We start from the raw sequence: 19,048 nt of genomic DNA on the forward strand, positions 1-19,048 counted from the left end.
CTGTCAGATGATTCTGTTCCTTTTACCAAAGGCTTTGGGAGAAAGAGACTTTGACCTTGGTTAGAAAGAAAGCCGTTATCCTCTAATTACATCTTTTTTGCAGCACACAATCCAGCATGCAATTAATATTAGCCACAAAGGAAGAACTTTTCCAATGCCAGAAAATTAGTGCTTTAGACCACAGTCTATGGAATATAAACCCACCCATATCACCCTAACAAGATGTTTAATCTGCGGAGCAAAAAATGCATTCCAATTAAAAAGGAACAGCTGATACTTTAAATGAACACAAGTCTTCAACACAGACTTGAGCCATCTGCAATGGAAGAAGATTCCAGCTTCTGTTCCAATAAGAAGCTACCAAACCATTATTACTGCTCTACAGGTTGCTGCCAGAATAGTGGAAAAATCTGGGGAGTTTTTATTGTCTCATTCCTCCTCTGTATTCATCCTAGTGCTAGCAGGAAGGCTGAACTGCTACTCCTTACAGAAAAGCACGAGAATCCCACTGTATCCAGGAATTGTGAAAAGGGGACAGAGCAGAGACGATAAATTGCTCTTTTATGGGGAAAGATCTGGCTTCTCAAGTGTGAAGAAGGGCCAAGTTAAGTCACTGAGTTTTCTAAGAAATTACAGTCAGAATAGAGGAGAAAGAACTTTACAATTTGCTGTCTTTCTCCAATTCCAACTATCTTGGCCTTACTAGGTGGCTCCAAGACAGGAAACTTTGTTGTTTTTTGTAAATCATTAGCTGCTCAGCACCCCTGAGATATGATGGGTTAGAAACAAACAGGAGTTGTAAATTTCTGTTGTTCTTGCTTTATAATGTTTAGAGTGCCATATGCTCTGCAGTGTGTGATGGTAATAGGGAATTTCTTCCCAATTCCTTCTATTTGCTTATCCAGCAGACTGACAGAGTCCATTGGTTGCAATTGCGTTAGCTCAACAAGCAAAAGCTGCTAAATCCTAACTGGGATGCTATGGCTGGCTAGAATATTTTAGATAAACTGAGATGGCATTCAGTGTGGGGATTCCCAGTTCCAAAGCCAGACAACTAAGCACAAAACTACCTTCGCAGCTAGAGGGACAGCCGACATTGTCATCTTAGGATAGTGTTCTGTTCCTTATGGACCTGAACAACCCAGAAATAAAGCTGAGTATTAAAAAAAACCTTTTCCAAAGAGATGGATGAAACTGATTTAAAAGAGCAAGTCTGGAGTGTGTGTGTTGTGCATACTGCAGAAGCTAAAGGAGAAAGAATGTTAAAAGAGTTGCATTCATTTTTTTTAAAAAAAAATATTTACATGAACATTACCACAATTATTATTTCTATTTTCCTTGCTGTTTCTGTGTCTTTAGATTTCAAAAGCATTTTATATTTTACTGTCAACATTGCTATCTTTGGACCATATTCTCCTGTCTTATGAAGCACATACAATTTTTAAAAGCCAAGATTCAGAGGACTGGATATTTCCCTTGGATATTATATTAGACAAAGATAAGACAGGAGGCTACAGGACATCTGTCATGAAGACATCACTCTGTCCTCCCAGCTGCCAGGCACCTGGACAAACACATGTCAGCTACAAGATTCCTTCATTAATATAACTTTGTCATTTCCAATGGAAGACTGTACTCATCCCAAAGAGTATTACTGCTGCAATTTAGATTCAAACAACTGTTTTAAGATTGCCGGAAGGCTTGTTTCAAAAACAATTTATGATCTCCAACCTACTGTTCATATGAATAGCACAACACTATGGGTTGGATCAAGGGAAGAGAGGGAGGAATACTTCCCACATTACAGTCCCATATGCACCCTGTGAGGGTTGACGGACCCCCTGGAATGGCATAAGGTAGGGCATGGGAGAACTGAAGTAGATCTGGGAAACTGGATTTGGACGGGCTACTTTGCATGAACAGTAACACATTTCTATTCACAGAGATATCTCTAGATCAGTGGTTCCCAACCTTTTTTTTTTTTTGGCCATGCACCACCTAAGTATCCAAGTGAAGTGGGTATACTTGCATCCTTAATGTACAGAAAATGCAACTATACATGCAGCTATTGCAATAGAAACTAGTTTTGGCTTTCCTCAGATGCTGGCTAAAAGCACTTTAAAAAAAAAAAAATCACCAGAACCGTTATGTGGTGTAATGGGGAGGATGAATATGTATTTAGGCAATGATAAATCCACAATAATGTTTCCAAGTCATCATCTCTACACAAGATACAGAAGAGCCTGTTGCACCTTTCCCTCTCATTTTAGGAAAGCAGCATTTTGTAATGTTTCACTATACAAGCATTTCCCCCTCATATTTCCCACAGGTAAGACTCATTTTACTCAATACTCCACCAAACCCCCACTCTTTCTTTCTGTATGAACTCAAAACACATTTATTAGGCTACCTAATTTTAGTGCCCATTCTGAAATTCAGCTGCTACCCTATCACACAGGGACGCGGGTGGCACTGTGGTCTAAACCACTGAGCCTAGGGCTTGCCAGTCACATCGGCAGTTTGAATCCCCATGATGCGGTGAGCTCCCACTGCTTGGTCCCTGCTCCTGCCCACCTAGCAGTTCGAAAGCACATCAAAGTGCAAGTAGATAAATAGGTACCACTCCACCGGGAAGGTAAACGGCGTTTCTGTGCACTGCTCTGGTTCGCCAGAAGCGGCTTAGTCATGCTGGCCACATGACCCGGAAGCTGTTTGTGGACAAACGCCGGCTCCCTCGGCTTATAAAGCAAGATGAGCGCCACAACCCCAGAGTCATTCGCAACTGGATCTAATGGTCAGGAGTACCTTTACCTTTAGCTTTACCCTATCACACAAGCAGCCACCCAACGTTATTAGCATATTCCTGCCCTCCACCAATAGCCAAGATATACTATTGCAGAGCAGAAATAACACTATTGTATTTACCACTGTGCACAATCCTTGTTTCTCCCCTCATGAATCCTTGTAGATGACTATTTTAGAACTGAGTCTGTTTCCAGTAGACACTGTGCAGTTTCTGTGCAATGAGTGCCCTCTCATGGCAAAGAGTAGTCACAACCACAAATATTGCTCTGGACATGTGGCAAATAGAAGTCCATTCACAACAGAATGCATCTACATTTTTCCAAACGTTAAAAAGACATAGGATCAAGGTGCTTTCTTTTTACTTCCCTAAACGTAGGCCAGATAGGAACTAAGAGATTTTAAAACTAAAAACTCAGCCACTACTGTGTCCTTAATCAATTGCACAGTTCATGGTGTACCAATAAAACTGCTGGCACATTTGCAAAGCTAAGCAGGGTTCAGTATGGTTTCCTATTGGATGGGGGACTGTGTGTTGAGATTCCTGCGTTGCAGGGGGTTGGATTTGATGACCATCGGGGTCCCTTCCAACTCTACAATTCTATGAGTCTTACTGTATCTAGAAATGTACAGTCATATGGAGAGTTCAATATGTTTTAGATTCTTGCAGTAAATGAAGGGTTTTCCAACCAAGTAAAAGAACCAATGTAGGAAGACAAAACAAGCATAAATGAACACTGGGAGCACTGGTAAAGCCTGAGGAGCCTGATTTATATCTACCTAAAATTTCCTATTAAGAATACTAGATATGAACATCTGAACCAGAGACATGAAACTGGCAGTCTCTTTGTTTTCTTAAAAATATATATACAGTGGTACCTTGGTTCTCGAACTTTATCCATTCCGGGAGTCTGTTCGACTCCCGAAACCATTCGAAAACCAAGGCATGGCTTCCAATTGGCTGCAGGAGCTTCCTGCACTCAAGCGGAAGCCACGTTGGATGTTTGGCTTCTGAAAAATGTTCGCAAGCCGGAACACTTACTTCCAGGGTTGCAGCATTCGGGAGCCGATTTGTTCAACAACTAAGCCATTCGAGAACCAAAGTACCACTGTATTTCATTTATTAATTGCTTCTATGAAGTGCCTTAAAGTAATTTCAGAATTCGATAAAACTTATATAGAACAATTTTAAATCCAATGCACAAATCGACTTTTCTTGTGGAAGGCTGTAGAGCAGCTGATTTGCAGGTTCCAGGTTTAGTCCCTGGCATGTGCAGCTAAGGTTGGAAGCACTACCTGAGACCCTGGAGAGCTTCTGCCAGTGTAGGCAGTTCTGAACTTGGTGAACCAAGAATATGATCTGGTAAAATGCTGCTTTCTATGTACCTATAAATTTGTTGTATATCATGCATACATAAGGTTCCTCCACTAGAGGGTATTCAATTCAGTTAACAACAAAAGGTCAAGAGGTATCACCTAGCAGAATTTGCAATTTACAAGAATAAGCACCACATACAAAATTTGTAAGGCAATGCATGTGGCATGGACAAAACTAAATAAATCTGGAGAGCATCTGCCCAAGTTCTATTCTTGCCATTGCTAACCATTCATAGTGAGACTGAAGGTACCCTCTTTGCAAAAATGAGAAAGACAACTTTGAGATTTTAGCAAACTTCAGAGAGAGAAAAGACGCAGAAATGTGGTTACTCAAAAAGTTTTTAATACATCCTCTAATATAGAAATTCTCTAGCTTTAAAATCAAGTAGGGCCTTAAAACAAATTAAGCTATTGAAAATCAAGTTTCATATAGTTTCTCTTCCTAGGAAAATGTTTATGACCAACTACCTTGTACAGTACTAGTCATTTTAAAGTTCATGTGAATCAGTCATGAATACATACAACTCTCTGCTTAATATAACTGGAGACTTGAATTGTATTTTCATCTATTAAGAGTGCATTTTCAAACCACAATGAGAATTTAACTTTATTACACTTGGCCTTTTTGTTTACAAGTCAGAAGGGAACATTTTTTTCCTCCTCCAGGTAATGTTTATGGTAGTATTTCTGCAATACTATTATAGATTGCAAAGTCCCAAGGGCCATTACATGAGTGATTCTCAACCTGCTTGTCATCTTAAAAAATGTAGCCAATAACCTGCCTCTCAGAATGGTTGTGAATATGCTGTTTTAGATATTTTGAAATTGGATGAAATTAGGATATTAGGATGGAAGGAAAATATGACTATGCGGAGAGAATGAAGTAGGTTGGTGAGAATGGATTTCATTTGAGTAGAAGAAACTATAGTAGGGAAGAGAACAGTGTTGCACAATTGCTACACTAATTGAGATCATTTGGTCTCTGGAAGTTATGGGTTGGGGACATTTAAAAGCCAGGCAGAAGTCATCCTGGATGGAAAAGGATATAAATTCAGATAAATAACTATTTGTTTATGACATTTATATCCTGTCTTTCCATAAAAATGACCAAGGCGCCTAACTATAAACTCTAATACAAAATAAATAAGCACATTCAAAATAAACCAAAAGAAAAATAGCTGATGGCAGATAAAAAATGAAAAGGTGGTAGCCAGTTAAAACATAATTTAGTTCAGACTGAAATCCAGAGCAGCAGAGAAAAACCAATAATCTTAGTGGCCAAAAGCCTGTTTAAATAAAAGACATTTTTACAGTTTAAAATGCTGCACTTTATTGTGAGTGCCAAAATGTCATTATTAACTTACAGCCACCATCACAAATAGGAATGCCAAGTCATTTAAATATTTTTGAAATATTTTTGAACTGTTAATGTTCCTCTTTTAACTTCTCTGAATGTGCAAACAAGGGAGTTTTTTTAAAGATAGATGATACATAGATGATAGATAGATGATACATAAATAGATGATACATAGATAGATATAGATACTGTACATTACATTAATTTAAATTTGGAACTCCCTGACTATTGACATCAAGCTGACACCTTCCATTTGACTTTCTAGAGCTTTCGTAAGACATCCAGAATGTTCTGTGTGCTTTACCTATTTTTTTAGCTACCCTTAATTTTAATCACAATTGATTTTTTTAAAAACCCGCTTTTGCCAATTTTGGGGTGTCTGGGAGCATGCTTGGAATTTTGAGGTGTGAAAGAAGCCAGTCACAAAATGGCTGTTGCCATGGATGTGATTTAACATAAAATGGCTGCTACCTCCAAAAAGGCAGTAAAATGAATGAGATGGGAACATAAAACAGTTCAAAAATATGGGGGGGAGGGGGGACACTGTTAAGTATTGGTTGTTACGTTATCTGTTGCTGATGTGCTGCCGTAGATTACAGCTGGAAAACAAAAGATAATCAAACCCAGGGATAATTTTGAATTACAACAGCAGCCATGCAAAGACTGGTTAGTATTTCTATCTTATTTTATTTACTATCTTTGTGGAATGGAAAGGATCAGAAATGTAAGGAAAAATACACAGAAAATACATTAAAATCTTATCAGAGCAATAGTTGAACAATACTGGCCCAGACTAGTGTGATGTTGGAGGGTCAATGTAATCTACAGGCTTCTCTAAATTAGATGAGTTTGAGGACAGGATAATAAGGTTTCTGCTGTTGCTCTTCCCTCCCCAAGCATCCTTGAAAACAATCCCTGCTGTTGGCCAGTGTTAACACAATGTTCCTCTCAAACGCCCCTCCCCAAAACAACTTCAGATCTATCAGGGGAAATAATGATGGTGCCTCTGCACTAGTTTGGTTCCCCCCAAAACAACTTTGAAACAATCCCTGCTATAAGGCATACAGCAGAAACAAAAGGATTGTCATAACTTCCCCCTGCCCATGCAAAAGAAACCCCACCAATATTCAACTGAGGCCCTTGTCAACAGGCAACAAAACAAACACAGAAGCGATAGGAAGATCCCCACGTTTCTTCCCTCGCCACCCCCAATTCAAAAAATTTCTCAAGCAGCTGCCTGTCAACTTTCCCAAATAGCCAGCAGGCAGCAAAACAAGTGATATGTGATTCCTGTGCTTCTTCCCTCACTTCAATTGACACATGTGGGTTGTTGTTGGTTTTTTTTTTTTTTTTTAAAAAGACCTCTCAAGTTGCTGCCTGACAACTGCTCCATGTCGCTGGCAGGCAGCAAAACAACAAGTAAGAGAAGCAAATGTGTGTGTTGAAAGACTAGAAAATAAGAGAAAAGCAGAAAAGCGGGAGAAACAACATCTCTTTATGACCCCACAGATTCCTATTGCCTGGTGTCCAAGCAATTCTTTTATCAACTGCATCTCTGACTCATTCAGTGGCTGAAAACTCTGACAGGTGGGAGCAGAGGCTCTGGCTCCTTTCCCAGATATTAACTTTGAAGGGTGCCTGCACATTTTGCTTCATAACTTTCTAGGAGGGCTAGAAAATTGCTTTTGAAAAAATGAAAGTTCCATGTTCTGGGGTCCCTGGTGGTAACACAGCTGGAGGCCTTTTAAAAAATAAATAAAATGGCCGTACAAACCTGACCAACAATGCATATAAAAGTTTTGTCCAAAATTAATTTACCTTGGGGGGAAATGTGGGTACGTATGTTTCCCAAACCTATACTTGCACTTGAAAAAGCAAGTAAATCTGGTATGATATATGCTATTCCTGATAAGCTTCCTGCTGTGAAAGAAAGACAGGGAGCTCTGAAAAAACATAACTATCTTAAATCACATTTTCATCTAATACAGAGCTAATTTAAGATAGCTCGGTCTGCTACACTCCACCCACATGGCACAAGACCTAGTGATAGATTACATATGGCTATCTATATCCCATCGGATCTCTCCTGTGGCTACTGAGAACTGGCTATCATATTAGAAGCTCCCAATGAGATTAGTTAAAAGCTTTGAAACCTTGTTAATGAAAGCCAAGACTGAAATGAATCCACATAAGAGTCAAGCGAGACTAAATGCACCTCAAGGCCAGTCAAAAGTCGGACCCATAGAAGACATGAAAAATATTTCTGTATAAAATGGATCAACTTGGAAGGTGACATTTAAAAGTGAAGTTACTTCTGCAGTATGTAAGGCTGATATAGATAAAATGTCTCTGTTTTTATTGTGTGGTGTTATTCTCAGCTCTTATGTTTTTAGCTCTTAAGAGAGGTTTTTAACTCTGCATATGACAAGGTGAATTTGAATGTAGTTACTAGCTTTTTAAACCATGTCCTGTGTTGGATTCTGTTGTGGCATTTTTTATAATATTACATACGTTGTTACCTTTTATCATTGTAATTACAGCTATCATTGTTTTCAGCTTCCATTGTACATTGTCCAGATAGCCAGGTTATGGGGTGATTAATAAAGAATAACAACAGGATATTAAAATAATATTAAAGGATCTGGGAGACTAGAACAAAACAGAAAAGTCATTACTCTCAATGTAGGGGTTAGGCAAGCCTCTCTAGTGAGAGAATTTCATAATCAGGAAGCCACCATCAAGAAGGCCCTCCAATTATAATTATTATAATTATAATTATAATTATAATAATAATTATTATTATATCATTATCATTATTATTTCTATACCACTTTATGTTCTTCAGGAAAAAAATATCAAAAGTGGTTTTGAAACATCAAATACAAATTTCCAAAGTAAAACATTACATAAACTATTAATAAGAAAAAGCTAAAACAAACAAAAAAACAAAAAAACAGAGCCTCCATGTTCAGAGGCATGAGACCCGTTTTCCATATGATGAGAGAAATGAGAGAAGAAAATCTCTATTCCCTATCCCTGTGTCTGGCAACAGCTGAAAACAGAATACTGGGAACAGATGGACTTTTGGTTTCATTCAGACACACATAAGCTCTTACATTCATCTGATACTCAAGAGTTCCTATTGTTCTCTTACATAGCATTTACTACATTCAGTTATATTTTAGAATAAGATTATTCAGTACATTTCTAAATAATTCTTAGGCTGTCGTAAGTGAACACCTGGCATGTAACTATAATAATTTTCAACTTTCTTACTTGGAGTCACTCTTCACACACATTATTCATCAAACTACAGTTTTAACTGGCATGTAACTAAGGCATGTGGGTGGCGCTGTGGGTAAAACCTCAGTGCCTAGGGCTTGCCGATCGCATGGTTAGCTGTTCGAATCCCCGCGGCGGGGTGAGCTCCCGTCTTTCGGTCCCAGCTCCTGCCCACCTAGCAGTTCGAAAGCACCCCTAAGTGCAAGTAGATAAATAGGTACCGCTTTATAGCGGGAAGGTAAACGGTGTTTCCGTGTGCCGCGCTGGTGCTGGCTCGCCAGAGCAGCTTCATCACGCTGGCCATGTGACCCGGAAGTGTCTCTGGACAGCGCTGGCCCCCGGCCTCTTAAGTGAGATGGACGCACAACCCTAGAGTCGGACACGACTGGCCCATACGGGCAGGGGTACCTTTACCTATATTTTAACTACAAGTCTTCAGTTCTGCCTCTTGAATCATATACATGGAACAGACTCAGAATCCCCATGATACTGGGAAACCAGACATTTGCTTATGGTAGTAAGATTCCAGAGCAGACTTCAAAAGTTCATATACTGTTTAAAGGTCTTCTATACAGTAAAACTGTAGTTGTTGGGGGGTTTTAACCACACCTTTTCAAGTCACAATTTGTCAGTATGACTCCCAGAATTTGCCTGTTATAAGATGGGGAGATACAGCTCCACCCAATATACAACAGCAACATTAATTAGAGTGAAAATAAGGTGCACTGGTTGCGGACACACTATTTTCCAATAACTGGCTGTATCTGAGAGAACCTTTGATCATGGAAATGTTCTTCTCCAATCTACAACCATTCTATGAATGAATAAATGAATCTTTATTTGCATCAGTCATCAGCCAATAAAACAATACAATATACAAAGAATAGAAATAAAAAGTCAATTATATAAAATACATTTTAGGGTTTTGAATCAATAGTCAAATAGTGGATCTTATTCTAATTGCCCCAGCTAAAAACCTTGCAATCTGTGCTGTCACCTGCTCATCTTGATCTGCCAAGAGAAAGGACACTGTGGCAGTGGTTGGGCGACCCGGAATGGACAATAAAAGATTATAACGGGTGTATAAGTTAACATCGTTAACACCCATACTTGCGTTGAAGTCTCCTCCAATGATAAGCAGTGCTGCAGGATAAGAGGATTCGAGGAATTCTATATAGCTCTGTAATTCTGTCCAAATACATTTATCGTGGATTTTTTTTGACGGGGTGGTATATACATGTTAATCAGCATTAGACAAGCTCTCCGTACTTTGACCATTCTTTCTGTTAATTACTACTCACTTGACGATGAATACACTCCTGCCACTAGAGTAATAATACCAGTCACTAAGTAGTTGTGCTTTGTCCCTCACCTACAAACTATATGATTTAGTTAGCATTTTAATGTCACATTTGTTGGAGTTTGGTAAAGATACTGCAGCATTTTTGCAGAAAGAAACCATCTGGTAAGCCCGCTGGTTGAAAGGATTAAGAAATTTTTAAGGTTTATTATTTAAAGCAAACCAAGCCATTCTAATATAGGTTTTACATGGAGCTAACATGGAGCCAGGAAGTTAACACAAACACATTTTATCTCATACTGACTAAACATGGAGGAGAAGAAGCAGGAAGGAAGTAAAGCCTGAGTAAACAATCTATTTATCAACAGGTAGTTAAGGAGGAATCAGCAAGGAGTTAAATGATGTAGTTATTTAGCTGGGTAGATGGTTTTTTTAAAGAAGAACAGGCTGCCTTTCTATCAACCCTCACTGGTTCAGGTAGTCTATTTCAAGTGTTGTAGCTTTATTCTCAACACCACTGACACTTCCTTCACCATTTTTAAAAATCCTGTCCCCCATCTTTCACCATTCTTTTTTTAATTTTTATCCTTTCCTACAGCCATGTGTCACATTTAGTCTCTACTGTATTCCCCTTTCCCTTTTCCATGCCATGATACACGGTCCTAAAATATAAGCCTGAAAGATATGTGAAACGCATCTAAAATTATTAGGAGTAAGTACTGGCAGAAAGCTCCAAGTTCTCTTATTTACCATAAATTTAAAAATGCATTTTACATAGAAAAGCTAGTGTTATGGCAGCCATCAGTGAAAAGCCGGCATGAACTGCTTAACAAACGGGATTTTACTTCTGTGTCACCGTTGTCATTTTCCAGATGACTCAGAACAATAACGCAATAACTTTAAAGCTCCAGAGAGTCTCAGTGGCTAGCCACCTAGTGCTTCCAAGCTCTTGCTTCCCTTGCCTAGCTCCATCCTGCAGACATGCAAGAAAGCATTCCCATCATCATAGTGATGGGCATCACCATTTCCTGTCTTTATGTGCTGGTTGTCTTAAGCTGTTGCCTTGGCAATGGCAGCAAATCACAATGACAGCAGCATTCTTTCCTATCATTTTCATAGGAATTGCTGGCATACGATCCCCAACATGGTATTCTTCCAGGTGGCCCTATAGGACATTCTTTGTTCATAGAAGCGCTATGAAGACTCAAGAGTGCCTCCTTCTGCTGCAGGGTCCAAATATTTAAGCTGTATGAACTCAGTGTCCTTTTTCTGGAGGTTAATCTGAAGTCCCATGCCTGGGATGGCCTCTAAGCCATTTGACATGTTTCAAGAGTTCTTCTCTGATACGACAGGCAGTATGAAAATCTATATAAGCTAATGCATACTCGGGGGGGGGGGTACCAATCAATCACTAGAAAGTTGCTGCTGCACCTGAACAGCATCAGAGAGTCCCTTGGGTTAATCAAAGGCAGTCTTTCCAGATTCTTGAGGTGTCAGGGGAATTTGCTGAATGCTATGCTCTGGGAATGTGAGGAACTGAAAGCCTCCTGCAAATTCAACGTGGCATCAAATCTCACAAGTCAATTCACAACTGAAAATCAATGCATAATTGTTTGCTGCTATCCGGGTTGGGCACCAGCATATTTCATGGACAGGTTCACCTGAAATTCTTGCTGTTGCTGGACTAGAATACAGTGGTACCTCGGGTTACATACGCTTCAGGTTACAGACTCCGCTAACCCAGAAATAGTGTTTCAGGTTAAGAACTTTGCTTCAGGATAAGAACAGAAATCGGGCTCCGGCGGCACGGCAGAAGCAGGAGGTCCCATTAGCTAAAGTGGTGCTTCAGGTTAAGAACAGTTTCAGTTTAAGTACGGACCACTGTACACAGTAACTTGTCCTCATGTTCAATCAGCCATAGGCCAAATGATGATATTCCATAAACATGATGGGTTACCTTTTGGCCAAATAAAATGATCCATCATGTTAATCAAGGAAGAAACACCAGAGACTCACCTAGAAGGAAGGAGCTTCATTTATCACCAGCATCCCATCTCTACACCAGGATCCTCTACAGCTGCCCTAGGAGCTCCAGAAAGACTCCTTGTTGAGCAGCCACTTACTTCATTCCCAATCATTCTTAGGCAGCTACTGGAGCATCTTGTTCCACTTCACCTTCTCGCAAGGCTACCCCATCTCACAACCAAGTGGAAATACATCCCCCTTGCCATAGCACATAGTTACTTACTTCCACATTCATGGTCACAGTTTCTCATGTCATCATTATCCCAGCAATGGTGTTGGTGGCTGTCTTCTCTCCTCTTCTCTAGTCAGCAAAGAAGTACATCCTGCTATGGTGTATTTTCAGAAGCCCAGAAAGGACATGGGTTCAAAGACCTGATCCATGTGAAGGAAAAGCCAGCCATTCCCTTTTTCCTCCTATGGAGCTACTGTCCACCCCTTTGAATATTAAAATCACAGACCCTGACAAAACACTCTTTATACAGTGATAGCAAGCAACAGTGTTGAAGGGGAACAAAAGTAACTCTTACCTGACTGTCTCTTCCTGGATACCCATGATAACTGGCAGTCAAAGGCTCATTCTGCAAGAAAGCAGATATTATCCATTTTGATAAAACGTAGGAAAAGAGAGGCTATCTATTAAGAAAAAAAAGAAGAAAAAGCCTATAATAATATAGTAAGGGAACAGATAAATAACACTTTGCCTCTGTAGCAGCATATGCACATGTCTTCATGACAATGTCAAGTGACGTCTGGCTGTTCCAGCAGTTTCAAGAACAAAACTTCATACTGCATTTTAGACAGTTGGGAATATTGCTGAACAATAAGTGACAAGAGACAGTGAAAACCTTCACCTTACTTAGGCAAGAAGGAGAAAAGTGGGCATTTAAAGGCTATCAGTTAAAATATGATAAGTCGAATGAAGTCCAAGAGAAAATGGGTACCCCCCCTTTAAAAAATGGGTTCTACATGATTTCCAATCTCCTTGCTACTTCTGCTGTAACACTAATTGAATCTCACACTCTATGGGGAAAGGGGGAAGTTCCTGGCAGCAGTGGTGTTTCCCCAGGAAGTCTCTGGTGCTGCCAATTTTACAGGTCAGCAACTTGGTGGTGTCTCTTGTTGAATAATTATTCTCTACAGGAATTGCTATTGTGGGAAGCGAAAGGAAGCAGGGTGAGAAACTGTTACAAAGAGTTAAACTCCTAGGAGGGCAGCAGAACAATCCTTTTATACCTAGTACAGAGAAAATCCCTGTCAGTCAGTAGGAGATCCCAAAAGGAAAAAGGAAGCAGAAGGGCAGCCCAAAGCAAAACCCACTCCACTGCATACACTCAAGGAAACTTTCACAGAGGGAAAGCAGAGGAAATGGCAACATTAACCATTTGAACATGTAATTCTCCTTGCTCTTCAGGGGCAAAGAAACACACCACACACAGAGAACAGCAGAAACAGGTTGCCTTCCAACAACAATCACACAGCCTACAAGACAATGCCACAGTTAACTTCAATTCCCTCCTGGCTCACTTCTGCCAAAGCTGAATTGTATTTCAGCCACTGTTACAAGCATACAAGCAGCCATTTACAGAGGAATTCAGTTAGAATGAAATCAGACTGCCATGGGATATTTATTTGCTTTCTTTACTGCTAAAGGGCATTTCTATTTATTTGATCTCTCCTATATAAAAGGGGAAAGAGGGAGAGAAACAAGGGCAGAGAGATTTAAAGTTTGCTACATGCAAGATTTTACACTGACTGCACTAATCATTCCCACACGGTTTTTCAACATTCGCTAAAATCTTACTCTTAATATACAACAATATTAAATTATATAAAATGTCATGAAAGATACAGCATAAACCTATGCTCATAAATTCACTATGCTTAGTGAAAAGCTTCACACTGTTCTACATCGAGTTCTGTTTCATATAATTAAAAGGCGACCAGAGTCTACATCGCTGGTCCTTGCTTTATTTTCCTTTTCTTAATCAATCCATTTCAGTTACTTTTTATATTGTAGCAACATACTGTCCTTCATTAGATACCTGTTCAGCTGGAGATGTGAGCTTAGCATTAAGCTGCAATCACCATTTTGGCTGTAGTTACCAAGAGTCTAACTAAATTACAGTAGTCTTTGGGACAGAAGTTTTCCACCCCTGCTCTATGCAGACAGGGATAACCTAGTTTTAGGAGTCTGATGACCTCCTGGTTAGATTGCTGCCTTTGAAGATGGTTCAGAAAGTGCAGCCAATGCAGAATGCAACAGCCAGATTGATAATGGCAATCAGACAATCTGACTACATGGTACCCATTCCTTCTGTCTATGTGTTTCTAGGCCCAATTCTGAGTGCTAGATTTAAACAAATGAGCTTAACATTCCTCAGGACCCCAGTACCTGACAGAAGAGCTTGTCATGAACCTATAAATACCCTACAATCAGCATCTGGGGTCCTCCTCTGCATAATTCTTCCAAAAAAGTTTCAGAACATAGTGACGAGACAGGAAACAGTGGGCCCCATTTATGGAATGCTCTTCCCAGTGAGGTTTGCACTGCTATGTTTTCAGTTATGGGGTAAGACCTTCCTCTGCTCCCAGATTTTTTGATGGAACATTTTATGGGCATTTTATTAATTGGTTCTGTTGCCAGTGATTACTCAGCTATATTTATGAGGCAGGATGGTTTCAGTATTATTATGGGGAATTGTTGTTTGGATATTGTTTTGTTTTTAATGTTTTGTAAATCAACTTGAATCAGGTTTTTTAGATGTCCTTTTCAAAACAAAACAAGCAAGATTGTATCTTAATGATTACATTTATTTTATCATCCACCCAATCCCCAGAGGCCCAGTTGACACGATTCATTAGCAGTTTTATATTATTTGTGGGCCATGTACACACAGAAGTACATAGTGAGACACACTCTGTCATTACTCTACAATAGTGAAACCCTTTTCACAGGGTAGTTTAGCAAATATCAAGAATTTCCTGAAATTCTTTAAAGCATAGGTTTCTACTGGGTGGGATTTTGGTGAGAAGGATAAATAGTGTCCTGAATGGTATTAGCATACAACAATTTATCCCTTGCCTGATATTTAATTTTGTTATCTCACCCAACCACTGACATTCATCAGCAGTGAACAAACATTACCTCTAGAATCTATAAACTTAAACAGGGCTGCTCCAAAGGCATTGATGCTCACCAAGTCCTAATGGATGCCATCTTCATAGAGTAAATCTAAACTACCTGGTCAAATTAGAGCTCCACTAAGTAAGTACAGTGGTACCTCAGTTTAGTACTTAATTCCTTCCGGAGGTCCGTACTTAAACTGAAACTGTTCTTAACCTGAAGCACCACTTTAGCTAATGGGGCCTCCTGCTGCTGCCGCGCCGCCGGAGCCCAATTTCTGTTCTCATCCTGAAGCAAAGTTCTTAACCTGAAGCACTATTTCTGGGTTAGCGGAGTCTGTAACCTGAAGCGTATGTAACCTGAGGTACCACTGTACTTTGCAAATTACATTCCAGCTACCATCTCACTTGCTCAGCAGGGTGTGTGTTTTTGGTATGTACATTTTTATTCATAAAAGAGACAATAAGTGCTAAAGTTCCAGTGGAAGGGTCCCAGGCCTTGCCATGCCCATTTTCTTCAGCTCTTTTGAGAAAGCAGACTCATGTATCCAACACCATTAATTTTGGTGGAAAAAGCTTTGCTTCCTCTCAGAGAATTCTGGGAGAGGCCTCTGAAGGGAGAGTGCAATTGCATGATAAAATGTTCTTCCAAAGGACATTTCTTTAAAAATGGCAAGGATAGGGAGAAGACTGCAGCTGCTTTTTTGCTGGGCTGGCTGCCCCTTCTACTTCACTGGGTGCTGCTTCCTAAGGCTCTAAACCTCCAAGGGATTATATCACGGGATACAGGGCTGCAGCGGAGAGAAAGAGCTGAAAAGCCTCCATGCCGCAGTTCCCAGCCTCTGTCTCAAAAAGAAGGAAGCAAGCTTATATTCTCTGTTCACAATATTCATACAATATTGCTTCAGGATACAATTGTTAATTTTCAGAAATATATGCAATTTCCTCCATGACTAACTGAACTTGCTTTATTTCAGGCAAACAAACCAGTAGTGAACAGGGATCTGATGACATCACTCCCTCTTCCTTCCTGGAATTCTAAACTATGCTGCTATTGCACAAAGTTCTAATCTCCATGGCAACCCCAGCTCCTCCCTTCAGGGGAAAGGGGGGGGGGAGCCCAAAGAGCAGTATACAAGGCTTCTCAGTCTCCTTGAAAGTTATTCTTCTAAACAGTAACCAGAGCTAAATTTAGATACTTTTGAGTATGGAATCTTAAAAAACAATGAAATATGTTTCCAAGTAAATAAATCTAAATCAACAACCTCGTGACATCCTTTTCTGGATCAGATGAACAACTCGCAAAAGAATCAGTGTGACCACCTCCTAGCTCCTGTCCACACCCATTTCTCAGCATGGTTTTGTATAAATATACAGAGATAACTCTCACACACACTTCTCCTGCCCCCGCACTCCAGCTTCAGGAAGCCTGGACATTTCTTCCCAGTTTTTCTGAAGATTACCATGAAAATAAGGTATTTTGCCACAAAGCACACATTTGGTGGCAATTTTAAGCGTGCTTTTTTAGAGCAGCTGTACCTATACTGGTTAAACTTTCATCTGTTATATAGAACTGATGTGTTCCCAGCCTAGTAAAAAAACAAACTCAAGCAAAATATAGTGCACACCACACACCAATATATTCCCAATCCAATAGCAAAGTAGAAGGATTTGTGTTAATTTTCTTTATAAGACAGGCCACACTGTGTTTTAGGATTCCAAATCAATCATATGGATGCCCCTCATGCTAAAAACTAAAACAAATTCAATAGCTGAATATACAAGCTGCAATACAATTAAATAGCTTGATTCCAAGACTTTCAAGTACTGGATAAAGCATCAACTGTAGCTAAAAAGAGGTCAAGGATATAGAAGGTAGAAAAGGCAGATTAAAATGGTAAGAGACAACTAGATGTATTTTCAATTTACATACTAGAGTACCAGGTCTGTGATTTTTTCTTTATAATGAGATAGCAAAGAGATGAGCAAAATTAGCTTTCTGCTCATATCAGAATTACAGTAATTTGGATCAGTTTACCTTGGCAAAACATGTCAGAAATACCTAGCTAGTAAGAGAGGTCAATAAGATAAACAGAAAAGCCAGATTTATTTATTTTTATCATCTGGGAAAATACTACAAAAATTGGGAAAGGGGGATAGTTTATGGCCTGTAGCCCATACTATAGATTTCTGGCTTGAAACATGGCTATTCCATTTCAGACATTCTGTCATTTCTTTACACTGTCAACTGGCAGGTTACCAGGCACACACAAAAATTATCCACAACCTAAAAGTTTAAATTGCTTAATGGATTACGTATCTGCACCCGACAATTACTATGAGTCGTGTGGCACACTTTCTGATTTTTAATATCTTTTTTCCACAACTCTTTTTCCATATTAGGAAAACCCACGAATGAAGAAGATTAAACCACCAGGTATCTTAACTATGGTTTAAATGTGAATGTGCAGTGTGCTGGTGCATGGGGAGAATGTTGCAACCACTTTGTGTCCCCCCCATGCCTGCTGCTGCAGCACTACCAGAAGCTAAGCCATGGTTTAGCTTAGTGTTGCACCCAAACCCAGGCTCATGATTCATCCAAACAAACCATGAGCAGCAAACAATGTTTATTCTTGACTTACCACCCACAGTCTATTTGGAGGGTGACAAACCACAAACCCAGCTTCAGATATCTCACTAAGACAAATCACGGCTGAGCTCCCAGCAGCACAGTAGCTGTAAGACAGGCATAGGCAAACTTGGCCCTCCAGGTGTTTTGGGACTACAATTCCCATCATCCCTGACCACTGGTCCTGTTAGCTAGGGATCATGGGAGTTGTAGTCCCAAAACATCTGGAGGGCCGAGTTTGCCTATGGCTGCCATAGGAGTGGCAAAGAAGCAAAGTGACTGCAATATTCTCCCCATACACCAGTATGCTGTGTATTCACCTTTAAACCATACTTAAGCCTAACTATGATTTACATGGATTTGCTAACAAGGCCATACAGTGCTCTCTTGATCTAACACTAATACAACCACCTGACCGCACAAAAGCCGTCTTGGAACATAACTTGCCAAAGCCTTCCTAATTCTGGAGTCATCGCTAATATTCTCAGTGCATTGCTCTGGAAGCTACACTGTACTGTGGTAGACAATGCAGAGTCAAGAAAGTGACAGGAAGACCCACGTGGCTGGGTCCGGTCCTACAGTTAGACAATTTCAACTAAGAGTGGCTAACTTGTAGTTCTGGGGCTTCATCTGTATTTTTATCTGGTCCCCAAGACTCCACCAATTTTGAAGGCGAACACAAAAACACGGTACTGGGATGAGAATCATATGTTGCCTAGGTTATCTGATGGATCATCTTATGAGCAGAGAGGAGAGCTAACCCCTCTCTTCTGCATGGATCACCTTGGTGGTGGGGTTGTGCCTGTGTGTCTTGTATGCAGGTGAAATGTGAAATGTGCATGAGAATTTTGGCCATTTGAGCATGCGTCTCTGGAGGGTTGGTAAACCATGAATGCAGCTTTCAGGCAAAAAAAAAGGGGGGGGGAGTTATCCAGCCCTGATTTTAACATTCCCTCGGCCACATGGAAGCTGCTCCCATATGGCAGGAAAATATCTAAGATGCTTATCAGTTTCATTTTGCAGACTTAATTCCTCTCCCATACAATGTGCACAAACTGAATTTTAACTGTAATACCGACCAGTGCTTTTCGGCTAAATAGCAGTCCTATCAATGGGTTATAGTAAGGGAAGACCTCCCCCCCCCCTCCAAAAT

At 40.0% G+C, this 19,048-nt stretch overlaps 1 protein-coding gene across 21 annotated transcripts in view; it reads right to left on the reverse strand.

Moving 5' to 3' along the window:
- Positions 1-19,048, reverse strand: part of RBFOX2 (RNA binding fox-1 homolog 2) — a gene marked incomplete at its 5' end in the record, with an annotated part of 173,195 nt that overhangs the window by 127,881 nt on the left and 26,266 nt on the right. For 20 of the 21 annotated variants that reach the window (XR_014160931.1, XR_014160932.1, XR_014160933.1 and 17 more), the window contains one exon: positions 12,671-12,721. The exons of the other annotated variant lie outside the window; for it this stretch is intronic. Coding sequence is in view for 16 of the 20 variants with exons in the window: in XM_081879493.1 (XP_081735619.1) it covers positions 12,671-12,721 (51 nt within the window). The remainder of the gene's footprint in view (positions 1-12,670; positions 12,722-19,048) is intronic. 21 annotated transcript variants of the gene reach the window in all.

The sequence above is a fragment of the Podarcis erhardii genome, assembly GCF_964252035.2.
Source record: "Podarcis erhardii genome assembly, chromosome: 10".
Classification (NCBI taxonomy): domain Eukaryota; kingdom Metazoa; phylum Chordata; class Lepidosauria; order Squamata; family Lacertidae; genus Podarcis; species Podarcis erhardii.